We start from the raw sequence: 14,743 nt of genomic DNA, 5'->3' as shown, positions 1-14,743 counted from the left end.
ACCAACACTCTTCAAATGCCTAAGTCTGGCACCTGGCCTTCAAGGAATTATGGGCTGAATTCTGTATCCTGACTCTGGCTCCCTGACCCTGAATGAAGACAGTGACTGAAGTTGCTTATTGAGTACCTACTATGTGCAACTGCCTTCACCACCTCTTACCCACAAAGCATTGCGTTCTGTGCTCTGCAGAGGAGAAGACGGATGTCCAGAGGGGCACATCCTGCCTGTGCCTTGCGTGTGTAGCACATGGCAATGCTATCTTTAAATGCCCCCTAGCTCCACGCTGCCCCTTCCTCTTTATCAGGCTTGCTTTCCCATGAAACCCCTTGAAAAGTTTTTATCAAGTGGTCAGGGACCCTACTACACACATAGCTACTCCATGACTGGATACATGGACTCCCACACGACACAAGCAGCCACAGTGACCTCTCCAGGGACACGCTGCATCCTGTAGATAGTATTCTCCACTCAGCGCCCTGGTCGGTGGGGTCAGCTGAGATGACAGAGTCAGTGACCAGGCCTTGGTCAGGGGCTCCTCCTGAGCCCTAGCGTAGCTCTAGCTCTGCCTCGCGGGCCTGCGGAGGCTTCATTGCGCTCACTTAGCGGGCCTTCTCCCTCTGGATGTCAGGCCCACATGTACCTGTAGCAGTTGTTGTGGAATTTGTTGTAAGAAGAAAGAGTGATGAGCCCTCCCCAGGCAGCAGACAGGGAGAAGAAAATCTGAGTGGCGGCATCCTTCCACACCTGGAAAGAAGCGGGAGAGTCATGTCATGAGAGAGACCAGTGTGTCACCTTCCCAAGTAAATGGAGGTGATTAGCGACAGGAGAGCCCTGAGCACACAGACGGAAGCTGTGCCTCTCCTGTGCCTGAAGCCAGTGCAGTAATTAGCTGGGACATTCTGACACCGTGTGATCGAGCAAGGATTGGGACCAGCTATGGGCAGACTTGTGCTTACATGCCCCTCCACATCAAAAAGCAGTCACACACCAAAGCGACAATCAACGGCAACAAGATATAGTCATGGATACAAAACAAAATCTGCTTCAATTGACAGTCCTATGCTTTATGACAATTGCCACTCAAAACCTGAGATTCCGCAGGTCGCCAGTCTTAGCAGAGCAACAACGAAGTGGACAGACTTCATGGGGTCACTTTCCTCCTGAGCCTGGCTCTGGAGGGTGATTCTGCTGGCCACCTTCATATGGCATCTACAATGAACCTATGTTCATCAATTTAATCTCGTCTTGAAATTGTCCTTAAGGGGGCTGGTGAGAAGGCTTAGAAATTAAAGTCACTGCCACAAAAACTGAGGACCAGGGCTGACATGGCAGAAAGAGAGAACAGACTCCTAAAACTTGTGTACACACACACACACACACACACCACATACAAATAAATGTCTAATAAAAATTTTAATGTACTTGAGGCAATGCAAAGGTAGATATCAAGTATGAGGCTGGCAAAGCCTACATCCGCCAGCACCCACTCTCCTTGTCCACTCAGAAACAAAGCTACGATTCATGGAAAAGAAGTTGTGTGTCCAGCTTCTCCATCGGGAGGCTCAGTGGGGAAAATCACCATGTCACTTAGTCTCCAGCCAATTGTGTAAGAATAAATTACTATGTGGAATCTCTGCAGTCTCTCCTCATCAAGAGGAGGTGTGCTTTTCTCTACCTCTCCTCTCACACCTTTGTGCTACCTGGAATGTTGATGTGATGGTTGGTGCACCAGAAATTCTGGGGAGTCTAGTCCCTAAGGAAGGTAAAGAGGAAAGACTAGACCCTTCACCCCTCATGACATCACCGAGGCTTAAACTGGCTCTTAACCAACTACCACGAGAGTGGCGCCAACCAGTATCTTGTGTACGCTGACCATGTCTGGAAACTGTGGTACGTGCAGCCAAACCCAGTCCTTGCCAGGAGTTTTTAATGTACCTTAGGAAAGCAGAGGAGATTCGTCTGCGGTTACACAATCACCCTTCACAGGAAAGGATGCTTGTATGAGTGTGCATTTTTGAGAGTGTGGTGTGCAATACACCTAACACAAGGAGGAAGTTCAAGTGTGTGCTGATCTCACATTAGCGTGTAGGAAGTATTCAAATGTGTCTAGGGCCTTGAAGATCAAAGACCTGCCCGTGCTCTGCTTTTCCAGCCAGCAAAGCTCCACTTCCTTCCAACAAGCTATAATTCACAACAGATACATGGCATGAGGTGACCCAGGACTATCAAAGGACCCCGGTCTTCAATAGAGTATACCCTACAACTCTAGTGGCAGAATCTGCCCATCAACGCCTTAGCACACCAAGATCTCCCAGACCTGAAGTGGGCATGGGGATTCCCATGTGGGGAAGGGACTGTGGCCCATCCCTGATAGTTCCCCCCACCCCTGCTTCCAGTCCTCTAGAAACAGAGTAAGGGGCCCACCGTGGCATCTGTGAGTTTCTCCCACTTCGGTGTGATGAAGTACCAGATGCCAGCTCCAGCGCCAGGCAGTGTGACTCCCCGGATGAGGAGGATGACCAGCACGACATAGGGGAATGTGGCTGTGAAGTACACCACCTGGAAGGGCAGAGGGATGAAGAGGAGGGTGAGCGGGCATCCCTGAAGATACTACCAAGGGGAGGTGACCGAGGACCTGGCACCCGGGTACACATGCCCAACAGTGAGCTCTCCCTGAGCTCTGACGGCACTGGAGAACCAGGCGAAACACTGAGGTCGAAACCAGACAGGGAAGAGTGCAGAGTACTTTCCTTCCTTTCCTGTCAGTCAAGCCTGGGAGATGTCACCCTACACAGCTACCAACTAATCAGCAGTGTGAGAGGGCGCAGGTGGGAAGGGAGGCTTTGTGCTGTGTTCACCAAAAGTCCTACCCCGTCTCCGCTGGAGGACCCAAATTTCAACATTAAAGATAAGGCCTAAAATTAGACACGCTTCTATCCAAAGGATATCCAATCTCTGACACTGAAGTATGACCTTGGGCAGGCCCTTAAAGCCTCTGAACCTCAGTTCAAATAGCTGTGATATATTAATATATATTAATGCGTGTGTATATATATACATGTATATTAATGTATATATATTAATGTATATGTGTGTGTGTGTATACAGAGTTATTGTCCTAAGACAATACTGAGAATTATACAGGTTGTTGTGTGGAAGCCCAGTACAGGGCCTGACCATAAGAAAGTCATGAAAGGGGCTGGAGAGATGGCTCAGAGGTTAAGAGCACTGACTGTTCTTCCAGAGGTCCTGAGTTCAGTCCCCAGCAACCACATGGTGGCTCACGGCCATCTGTAATGAGATCTGGTGTCCTCTTCTGGCCAGCAAGCATACATACAGACAGAACACTGTATACATAATAAATAAATATTTATAAAAAAGAAAGTCATGAAATACAGCTCAGTTCCGCAGGCATTTGTAGAGGGCTTCCTGTGAGCTGGCTGCTGTGACAGTCACCAGCTCTATAGAGAGGGGGTACATAACGGAGAGGCCCCAGTGTCTGAATAGGGGCTGAGCCACACACAGGAGGCTCGCGGGATTCCAGGGAAGTATGCAGTGACTGAAGGATTCACGGAGATGTCACTCGAGCTGGGTCTCAGAGCATGAAGGCGAACTCAAAGTGTGGAGTCGTGATGGGAAGAGGAAGGAGGGGAGATATAGGCAAGGCAGGAACACAAAGGGTGCTCCCCCCTCACCACTAGGATGGCAGAAGGCCTGAGCCAAGGGTGGAGAGCAGGTAGCTAGAGGTGCTGCAAGAGGTCCGGGCTCAGGAGGCCCAGAGTGCAAACAGGTAGCTGTGGCTTTTGGAAGTGGGGCAGGACTGAGTAAAAGAACATCTGGAGAAACATCAACAGACCTCAGGGATGTGCTGAAGGAGGATAAGTTAGGAGTACTTTGTTGCCTGCCAATCAAGCCTCAGGGTGAAGGGAGGGCTTGAGATTGAGACTCAGTAGATGGGGTGGGGGAGTGAACTGTGCCTGCCCAGCTCCACAGTCACAGGGGCCTGATTCAAATCCTGACTCCTCCACTTCTGAGCTGAGTCACTTAGGGGAGTGGTTAAAGCTCTCTGGACATAAGTGTCAGAACTTGCAGCTGGTAATATCCGCGCGCTCTGCTCGGAGTGCTGGAGGAGCGTGATAGGGCAGTCAAAGAGGAAGAGGACTGGGAGCCTATCAAGGACTTCAGGGTGAAGCTTCCTAACACTGAGACACCAAGGCACTCAAAGCCACGCCCTCACTTGCTGACTACAGACATGCAAGGAGTTGGCTGCCTCCTCCTCCCCTGCTACCATGCTAACCAAGTCACCTCTCCTCTGACCCAAGGAACATCCATTGTTTCTCCCTCTGGTCCCAGAAGTGAGGTCGGGCCAGCATCCAACCCCCTCCTACATCTCCAAACTTACTTCTGTCCCCTCCCTCTAAGTCTGAAGGAAAGGCGAAGGCCTTGCATACAAGCATTCCAAAATCCAAGGACATCTGACACCTTGGGGGGAAATTAAATCAGTCCACCCCAAGCTGGCTGCACTGGCCTCCCAGCTGTGAGGCAAAACTGGAAAAGGAGACGCTACAAGGCAGGGCCTGGTCACATTCAGGCTCATTTCTTACCTCCACCAGAGAAGGAGTAAATGAGAACCACCTAGGGCTGATAGGAAGGGAAGGCTACCGGAGGACACAGAGAAGAGACTCTCTAGTCCCCAGTGGCCTGCGGGAGGAACCATCAGGACCCCACCTCTCACTTGGCACAGCTGAGCTTGCTGAGCCGCTGTTCCCACATGGCCACTGTGGCACAAGACGCTGAGACCCAGGCCAAACACAATACGGGGGTTAAATATTCTGTTCATGGACCAAGATCCAAACCTGAAGCCACTCCAAAGCCATCAGGGACATTATGTGTCATTCTGTGAGCTGCCAGACCAGGAATGGGGGCTGGGAGCTGGAGGTCGGCACGTGAGGTGCCGAGGACACAAGGCCTTGGTAGGTGCCACATGCAGGGACCTACAAGCCAGCATGAGAGTCTCCTTAAATGCACACCCCAGGCACAGAGAGACCCCTCACCCTATCCGTGTCCCGTGTGTAAGTGGCCCAGCTCCTTGGCTCCCGGTGAACTGAGAGAGTAGAATTGGGCTTGCACTTTGGAAGTGAGCGGGGAGCAGGTGGTGACTTCCGGCATGCTTCTCTCCTGCGTCAGGTAGGCTTCCACGCGTACCTGTTTCACATGCTGTCAGACTAACCATGAGCACCAATGAGTCATGCTTGGAGGAGGGGCAATGACTGGCCTGACCCCTGTTGGTTTCCTCCTCACTCAGACAGTGATCAGCTTTGCTCTGCTGTGCTGCTGGAACTTTCTGGACAGGTAGCCCAGGGGCCAGGGGGTCTGCCTGCGACCTTGGGGTCCTTTAGGCTACCTAACCTCACCTGCGAAGCTCTACCTGCTCAAAGGCCATGTCTCCAAAAAACCAACTTTGTTCCCTCAGGGCCTGCACTAGAAGAACTGGGCTCACATCACCCCAGGGAAAGAGGGTGTCTCTGTTGGCCTGGGCAGTGCTTGTGGAATCTCATGTCACATATGAGCCCCTCAGTTCCATGTTCTCTCTGGCTCTCAAATAACTATCTTTGATTTATGGCAGTACAACTCAGGTCAGGATAAGAAAGCGCAGTTCATTATTCCTGGAGGCAATCTTCATTTGGTGGCAAGTCTTCCTTGGTATTCTATTGGAAACCTTCCTAAGGGAAACAGGATTAGTATGCCAGGCGTCAATGACAAACTTCCTGGCTCCAGAGTGCTTTCAACTTTGTCGTCCCCAAAGCCCACGAAATCCAGCCCAAAAAATTAAACTCTAACCACTTGAAAGAGTCAACTGTAATGATGTTCCAACAAAAGCACAGATAATTGGCGCAGAAAAGAATCTTAGAGGCCAGGTGTGAGGATGCACACTCAGAGGCAGCACCTAGAAGGTAGACAGGGAATCTATGAGTTCAAGGGTCGCTGACATATAAAAGTTCCAGGACAGTCAGGACTGCACAGTGATGCCCGGCCTCAGAAAACAAACAAACAAACAAACAAAAAACCTTGCAGAATACTTATTTCAGTGCTAGATTTTTGCAAACAAGCACAATAAGGCCTTGAAATACCCTAGGGTTTTCCAAAATATCAGTGATAGAGCTGAGACAGGCCAGGAGACCTGGCTGATGTGGGAAGGTCATTTGTCTATCTGTTGCTTTCATTGGTTAATTAATAAAGAAACTGCTTGGCCTGATAGGTCACAACATAGGTGGCTGGAGTAAACAGAACAGAATGCTGGGAAGAAGGGAAGTTAGACAGACACCATGCCTCTCCTCTCCGGAGCCAGCCGCCAGATCAGACATGCTGAATCTTTCCCGGTAAGCCACCACCTCGTGGTGCTACACAGATTATTAGAAATGGGTTAATCAAGATGTGAGAATTAGCTAATAAGAGGTTGAAACTAATGGGCCAGGCAGTAGTTAAATTAATACAATTTGTGTGTTGTTATTTGGGGGCATAAGCTAGCCAGGCAGCCGGGAGCCGGGCGGCAGGAACGCAGCCCACAGCTCCTTCTATACCTGGCACCCTGACAGTTCAGGCAAATGGGGACCCATGGTTTCTTACAGAGAAACTCATGTAGATTCTAGGCTTTGCCATCCATGTTCAAATGTCCCTGCTGCTACTTACAAACTGTGTGCCCGTGGGCAGCTAGATGAACACAGTCTGTGTGTAGAAGGGAACCAGTGGACCCGTGCAGGCCTGAGATACTGGTGCACTTGGAACTGTCAGCCATGCCCCCCACGGAGCTCTCCACAAGGTGCCTGTTCTTCGTGCTTCCCCAGTGAAGCCACTGTTTCTGAAATGCCCACGGGATGACCACTAGCCCATCGGGCATTCATAACGAAGTGAAAGGAACTACCGCTAATGAAGCCCTGGATGAACACCAGGTTCGCGCATTCTTATCCCCTTGTGGAAATCCTACAGGGGGTGGGCTACCATCCCCAGTTAGGTAGTTGAGGATTAAGACCCAGGCTCCCAAGGTTGACTGCTGTGTCCATAGTTACACAGCTTAGAAGTGATTGCAGCCTTTCCAGTGGACCATGGCCAGGCCACATCATCTCCATCTCTAGCCTGTGGGACTGTGGCTGAGCAGACACTTGGCTGGTTGCTCTAAGCATCCTTATAGAAGATGGAACTGCCATTCAGCTCAAGTCCAAGCCATGAGAGGCAAGGCTATCGGGAAAGCACAGGCCAGCCCAGACATGGGTGCATGGTGCCTCCAACATCCTCTATCTTCCACAGTGTTCATCCTGAGTCAGTGGGGTCTTTGGGTCTCAATCACAACTCCCACATTACAGATTGGAAAACTGATCTTAGAGAATATATGGGCCCTGATAGTTCCTTTAGCAAGTGCTCAAACAGAACAATGTTGGAACTAAAACACCCTAAACTTAATCTCTCAACTCAACAACTTTCACCTTCAAACTGAGTAAATAAAAATCCTCTGAAATAGCCAAGATGAGAAAATTGGCTTTTAGTTTGTTGCGGGGAGGGAAAAGTTAAGAGTAAATCAAAAGCTCTGCGGAGTGTCACATCTCAAGCAGAGACATTACAAAACCCCAGGGGCTTGGAAGGCCATGGGAGGAAAGACCTTGTCTCAAAAAATAAGCAAAAGAGGAGGAGGGGAAGGAAGCAAGCTCAGATAAAGCCAAGTCCTTACTTTTCCTGATGTCTTAATTCCTTTCGCCAGCGATGCGTACACAATCACCCAAGCCAGAAAGAGGCAGAAGGCCAAGGGCCACCTGATCTCACCCGGATATTCAATCCCTGCAGAAATCTTCAACACAAAGTACCTAAGGGTCAAATAGAAATGGAAGAAGAAAAGGAATGGGAGGGAAGGAGGAGAATAGAGAGGGAGGAAGGGAGGGAGAGAGGGAGGGAGGGAGGGAGGGAGGGAGGGAGGGAGGGGACAGAAAGTGAGGATCTACAAGCTTTAACCTCCCATCAAAGCATCAGAACCAGGTTTAAACACATCCAATGCCACCCACAGCCTCATCCAGAAACCTCATCAGACAGACTAAAGGGATGGGCAGGCCTGGCTCTTGCCCCCAGCTGCCTACTGAGCACTGCTGATCTCTTTAACTGTGAGCTGGGAGGCCATGTGTGGCCAGTACATAGATTTTGTGCAGACAGTTGGCATGACATCTGGAGTTGCCACACAGAAAGCACAGCAGAGGGGCTGGTGGGTTGGCTGTGTTAGGGTGCTTGACTAACATACACAAAGTCCTGGGTTTGACCCACGTGCCTGCAACCTCAGCACTCGGGAGGTTGCTCAGTGGTTAAGAGGGCTGACTCTACAATCCTGAGGACAGGAATCAGGATCCCAATCCCCATATGATGATCCCAGCAGTCCACAAACACTCAAAACTCCAGCCTTTAATATCCATATAGGCATACACTTACGCAGTCTCTCTCTCTCTCTCTCTCTCTCTCTCTCTCTCTCTCTCTCTCTCTCTCTCTCTCTCTCCCTCCCTCCTCCCCCCCCCACACACACACTCAATCTTGTTGAAAAGAAGAAAGTCTGAAGAGTGAAGAATGATGCCAGGCTTTTCTGTGCCATCCGCTTTTCACGAGTGAGCATCCAGGCAGCACTGTACTTCCCAGCTTTAGAAACTAGGAATGGTAGACCGCAGGAACTCAAAATGCACCTCTGCATTATTGTTCAAGTTGTACTACGCATGCTCCAAGGCTGCTGTTGACTGAAATATGAAAATACTCACTAGAGAGTGCTGGCCTGGTACACATGCAGTCCTGGTTTGAATCCCCAGCACGGCATGAACAGGTCATGATGGTGCATGCCTGTCATCCCAGCACTTGGGAGACGGAGGATTTAGGGTGCAAAGTTACTTCAGTGAACCAAGAGTGGGTCACTGGAGACACCAACAGCACTGGTTCATATCACCTCAAAACAGATCAGGTAGAGCCAGGCACCCTGACCTCCTGGTAGCTGGCAGACACCTCTTTAGTTTGCCTCAGCCCACCCTTCTCCATTGCCTTGTTATTCCATTCATTCACAGTCCTGTCCACACCAACCACATCTGCACTCAGGATAATGAAGAAGCAGAACAAACTCCATTTTGAGAAAGAACTCCATTTTAGACAGGACCTAACTAGGGGGTGAATGCAGCCCAGCAAAGGCATAAACAGCCCCAAGAAACTGTGCCAGTCCTGGTCAAAGTGACCCAGCAGGGTGTTCAAACAACATCTGCTTGCTTCCAACATCCTCTGATTAATGGCTGCTTAGAAATTCTTGTCTGCTGACAGTCACTGTTTTGAAATTCCCCTATACCCCAACCTACAAATTCAAAACTTGCATACTTTACCCAATCCCCAAATGTCAAGGCTTCTGACACCCTGCTTGCGGTTTCCCCCTTTAAAATCCCCTACCCTGAAGCCTCGGGGCCATTCTCCCCCACCTGCTGCTATGGTGTGTGTCTGAATAAGGTCTGGTCCAAGTTAGCTAACTTGTAAACAAATCCCAGTGTGTTTGTATCCGATACTGGATCTGTGGTGGTTTTGGGGGTTCCGTGCAAGGCGGGCATAACACACTGTGTTCCCCTCCAGGAAGTTTACACTGCCCTCCTCCACAAACATTTCAGAAAGTACTCTTCCCAGCTAAGCTGCTTCTAGTAACCCTGAACCCCATTTTCAACATTAACAATACTCACAGAGAAAGGACAAAATGCAGCCAGACATGCAGCCTCATGCCTGTAGGCCCAGGCCCAGAAAGGCTGAGGCAAGAGAATGCTTGTGAGTCTCAAACCAGCCAGGAAAGAAGGGTAGCAAGGACAAAGGAAAGGAAGGAAAGAAGGGATGGCAGAAGGAAGTAAAGGGGGAAAAGGGGTGGAGAAAAAGGGAGGTGGAAGAGAGTGAGAAAAGGAAAGGAAGGAGAGAGGGAGGAAGGGAGGGAGGAAGGGAGGGAGGAAGGGAGGGAGGGAGGAAGGGAGGGAGGAAGGGAGGGAGGAAGGGAGGGAGGGAGGGAAGACTGTTTCCTCATTTAAACTAAAGCCTTAGCCTTGCTTGTTTTCTTATTTTGACTTCTCTTCCATGGAGGTCAAGTGGGGGAGGCAGAAGTCTGCTTTGATGGCATGAGTCAAAGCTAGAACTTTTCTCATCGACACATGGATTGCCACGGTACCCATCTTGTTCGTACCTGCCGTCATTTGGTCACCCCACATTTCCAGGCCCAAGTGCACAGCAAATGGCTTTTGGAAGCCCAACCAGAACACAGTCTCTCTCTCTCTCTGCTCACTGGCATCAGGAGGGTGCAGAGGGAGGACACCCACCCTTCCCATCTCACAGGTCTGGTCTAGAAATTGTCCTCTAGGCTTACTTAAAGTACTCCTCGCTCCCGCTGACAAATGTCTTATTGGCCTGGCTGGTGAAGTTAACCATTGTCAAGTTCGGATAGGCAGTCATGCAGAAAGTTGAGTTCTTGATCTGTATTTTGGGATGGTCACCGATAACACAGGAATCTGTTCAGGAGAGAGTGGAACAGAAACAATGAGGTAAGTATGGAGAATACACAGGGTCTCCCTCTGCCTACTTGAGGACAGAAGCCAGACCGCAAGCATTGGAAACAGTGGGGAACCATCAGCAGAGTACAGTTCTCACCCCACATCCCCAGCAACACAATACCTTGTGCTAATAACTAAAACCCACATTTACACAGCACCGGGATCTCAAAATGGGAAACTGGGGCTTTAATCCCAGCGCTCGGGAGGCAGGTGGATCTTTGTGAGGTCCAGGCTAGCCTGGTCTACATAGCAAGTTCCAGGCCATCCAGGGCAATACAGTAAGACCCTGTCCCCAAAACATTAAGTAAAATTAACTAATTTTTTAAGTGAAGATGGGCTTTGAAAAGGTCAATAACTCTACTAAGTCCTATAGGTAATGAGTAAGAGATCAAAACTGAAACCCAGATTTTTAGGACACTGCAGAAGACAGGTGGATTATGTAAATGAACTTCAGCAGAGAGGCAAACGTGCCAGACTAAGCTCCTTATGGGGAGGGTTCCAAGACAGGGTTTCTCCACGTAGCCCAGGTTGCCCGGAACTTGTTGTGTAGAACAGGCTGGCCTTGAACTCACAGAGCTGAGCCTATCTCTGCTTCTGAGTGCTCAGATTAAAGGTGCTCCGCCACCACCAGCAGGCATAGCTCCTTCTTAAGTGCTGTCGCTACAGAAGGCTTGCTAGCAAGTGCTCACTCTGCCTGGCGCAGGAGCACTACCCTGTAATCACAGCAGCATCAAACAGAGGCAGGAGGATCAAGGGTGCTGGGATACAGCTCAGCTGGTAGACTGTCAATCATACAAGATACAATGCCCGGGTTCAATGCCCAGCACCACATGAAACCAGGCGCCATGGCTCACACCTGCAATCCCAACACTGGGCAGGTAGATGCTCAAGGGTCAGAGTTCAAGGTCATACTCAGCCTCGCAGCAAGTTCTAGGGCATCTTGGACTAGATTCTGGGTCAAACAGAATCTTTAAAAGCCCACATCACCCTACAGACAGCTCACAGTAGGTACTCCGAGAACCTGGGCCGCCACCCTCGCATGAGTTAGCAGACATAGAAACCGCACTGTGTGCTAAAAAGCCTTCAACCAGACCTAACAGCGTGTCTCAGTGAATTTGATCATCACAGGACATACGATGACATCCAGAAACCTTTTTAAACCTTGCATCTGAGAAGCCGGGCACCATTGACATCAAGTGCATAGAGACCAAAGATGTTACTGACTCGACAATGCACCAGTTAGTTCTCCCACAACAAAGAAATATCTGATCAAAAATGTCAGAAGCGTGGAGGCTGGGAAGGCCTGGGCTAAGGAGAGAAAATCAATCAGGCAAGTATTGGCAGGCCAGACACCATGCTGGGCCCAGCTCAAGAAGTCTTCCATGGAGCGGCAAGCATAGATTATTTTTTTTCTTCACCTGCATCAGGAAGAAGCTAGGATCTTCTTCTCACAATATTTTTCTAGCAGCCTCATAAACAGAAGCACAGCCGGGGCTTAGCTCAGCGGTAAAGCACTAACCTAGCCTACCTAAGGCCCAGGTTTTGTTCCCAGCACCACCGAAAGGAATACGCGAATACAAATGGACTGATATTTTACATAAACAGCCCACAGGACTCCCTAAAGACATAACTGGCACTGTGCTGTGAGGGCAGGACTGCGTCTTAGGGCTGACTGAAACACTGTGTCCACGGCCCTCAGCCTTAGATCACCCCCTCTATCCTGGAGTCAGCTGGTACCCAGAACTGCAGCCGCGTGCCAAGGTCCTGCCTGAAAGGACAAAGCACTCACTCCTTGCAAGGCTCACTTTGATGTAGCCCACTCTGAAGTACACAGCAGGGGTCACGAACTCAGGTACCCAGAGAGTCCTGAGGGACACTCAAGGAGAAAGACATAAATGGGGGGGGGGGGTGACCTGGAACAGGCCACAGAGTGTCCCACGGATCCACATTGACCTTTTCCCGATGTGCTGGCTAGGGCACGCACAGAGCCAATCTGCGTGCAGTCTTCCCAAACTGTGAGGTGTGAGTTAAAATTGCTCTAGATACGATGACAAACGCTTGCAGTGAAGATGCAGTGTGTCCCCATGCCACACCCTCTGTGAGTACAACCACAAGGGCGACAGTAGAGGTTCACACTGCCACCCCGCCTGGGAGCACCTCCAGCTGCTGAGGATGAATGACCCAATCACAGCGCTATTGCAGAAACCAAGTTAAGCGAGACGGGGAGTTTAAAGATTCATACTCAATAAATCCTAGCAGGAACTCAACCTTCATCATTGTATCTGTCCAGCGAGTGGATGAGCACCTGGCCTGCCTCCACATTCCCTGCGGCTCCTTCCCAGCCCCAGGTATCTCAGACTACAACATGGGCTGGTGATGGTGCTCGCTCTTGCCTGACAGCACAAAGCCCTGGCTTTGGTCTCCATCACTCCTGGGTGGTGGTGCACACCTATAACCCCAGCATGTTGCAGGCTGAGGCAGGAGGATTGCCAGGAGCGTGAGATTGACCTTATCTCAATCTCTCAATCAAGCAAGGTTCAAAGGACAGTCATAGGAGGCAGAAACAGGATTTCAAGGCCAGCCTGGTCTACAAGAGCTAGTTCCAGGGCGGGCCTCAAAGCTACAGAGAAACCCTGTCTCGAAAAACCAAGAGAAAAAAAAAAAAGTTATTGGAGCCGGGCGATGGTGGCGCACGCCTTTAATCCCAGCACTAGGGAGGCAGAGGTAGGAGGATCTCTGTGAGTTCGAGACCAGCCTGGTCTACAGAGCTAGTTCCAGGACAGGCTCCAAAGCCACAGAGAAACCCTGTCTCGAAAAACCAAAAAAAAAAAAAAAAAAAAAAAAAAAAAAAAAAAAAAAAAAAAAAAAAAAAAGTTATTGGGACTGTTTTTTTCTTCCCCAGCAGCAACCTGAACCAGGCAATTAATGTTCCACCCAAATCCTTTTGGAGAGCAATGGCGGGGAGAAGGTACTCTGAGAACCTACTGTGAACTATCTGTAGGGTGCTGTGGTGTTTTAAAAGCAACCTATCGGCTAAGAGCGCAGGGCTCCCTGTTTGCTTCCAAAATTGTCCTTGCAAAGACTCCCTAGAGTGCAGCGGTGGACGTCCTGTGGATCACCACCAGCGCCGCCTCACAAGATCAAGTTCCCAGTTCCCGCAGCAACACTGCAGAGCCACCGGCAGCCTCAAACCTCCTGCAATGTCCCTTCTCACCACTGGGCGGCAGGAGCGTGCTTCCCGGCACTCCGCCCTTTCGGTCCGCCGGAGAAGTGGTTGACAGGCCATCTCATCAGAGCTCCGCGGCCCAGCAACCCCGAACAAAGAACAGCGATAATGATCAGCTAAATTGGAAAGCTGTTGGAATGGGATTCTCTTTACTCGGGCAATTATTAATAAATGAAAGCACAGGAAAGACCGGGGAGAAAAGGGATCATTTAATTAAAGTTCTAATGAAAATTAAGCCATTCCAGAAATAGAAATGGTGTTTATACTGTTCCCATTTGAGCTGACCCAGCTAAGGCCCTGTTTGCACAAAACGGTGGCTGGACTCATTCCGCAGGGCAGGGACAAACTGTCCTCCATTGCGGATCCTCGGAGGGCTGCCAGCCTAAGCAGTAGCCTGTGCTACAAGAGGCACCTTGTGACGTAAGAAGCTGAGACAGGAGGACTGCCGCCTGCACTACAGAACAGGCTTTGTCTTAATAAAAACAGTAAGGAAGGAGAAAGGAGGTGAAAAAAACTGGGCATAATATACCTCTATCTGTAGGTAGACCCAGGGCTGGTCTCAGGCTAGAGTGAACACAGTACTTATCGTCTGCATGGTGACGTACACCAGTCAGACAACACGATCCAAATAACACCAGGCATGGGCCAAACTTCCACCCACTGTGTGTGAAGGTGAAAATGTCCAGCCATTCATTCATTCATTCATTCATTCATTCATCACCTCTCTTGGGCTGGGGAAAAGGAGGTGGTTAATGGGGCTGAAGGGATGTGCCTAGTCACGGGAGGCCTCCATCCCTCTGCTTCTCAGGCTAACTTCAAGTTACACGTGGAGAGAGACGTGAAGCCAAACCAGGACTAGGTCATGCCGGTCTCTTGGGACATCATTCATGAGCCTGACTCAGTCTATAATATCCAGGTTACTTTAAAAAGAATAATC

The 14,743-nt window shown here is 50.0% G+C and overlaps 1 protein-coding gene across 1 annotated transcript in view; it reads right to left on the bottom strand.

Annotated features, from left to right (window-relative positions):
• Window positions 1-14,743, bottom strand: part of Slc6a5 (solute carrier family 6 member 5) — a 51,785-nt gene that overhangs the window by 22,385 nt on the left and 14,657 nt on the right. The window contains exons 7-10 of the mRNA XM_057756672.1: window positions 10,397-10,538; window positions 7,724-7,856; window positions 2,425-2,559; window positions 641-744 (exon numbers count right to left, since the gene is read on the bottom strand). Coding sequence (XP_057612655.1) covers window positions 641-744; window positions 2,425-2,559; window positions 7,724-7,856; window positions 10,397-10,538 — 514 coding nt within the window. The remainder of the gene's footprint in view (window positions 1-640; window positions 745-2,424; window positions 2,560-7,723; window positions 7,857-10,396; window positions 10,539-14,743) is intronic.

The sequence above is a fragment of the Chionomys nivalis genome, chromosome 23 (genome assembly GCF_950005125.1).
Source record: "Chionomys nivalis chromosome 23, mChiNiv1.1, whole genome shotgun sequence".
NCBI classification, from domain to species: domain Eukaryota; kingdom Metazoa; phylum Chordata; class Mammalia; order Rodentia; family Cricetidae; genus Chionomys; species Chionomys nivalis.
Note: the sequence above shows the minus strand (reverse complement) of the source record. Positions and strands in the feature narration are given on the sequence as shown.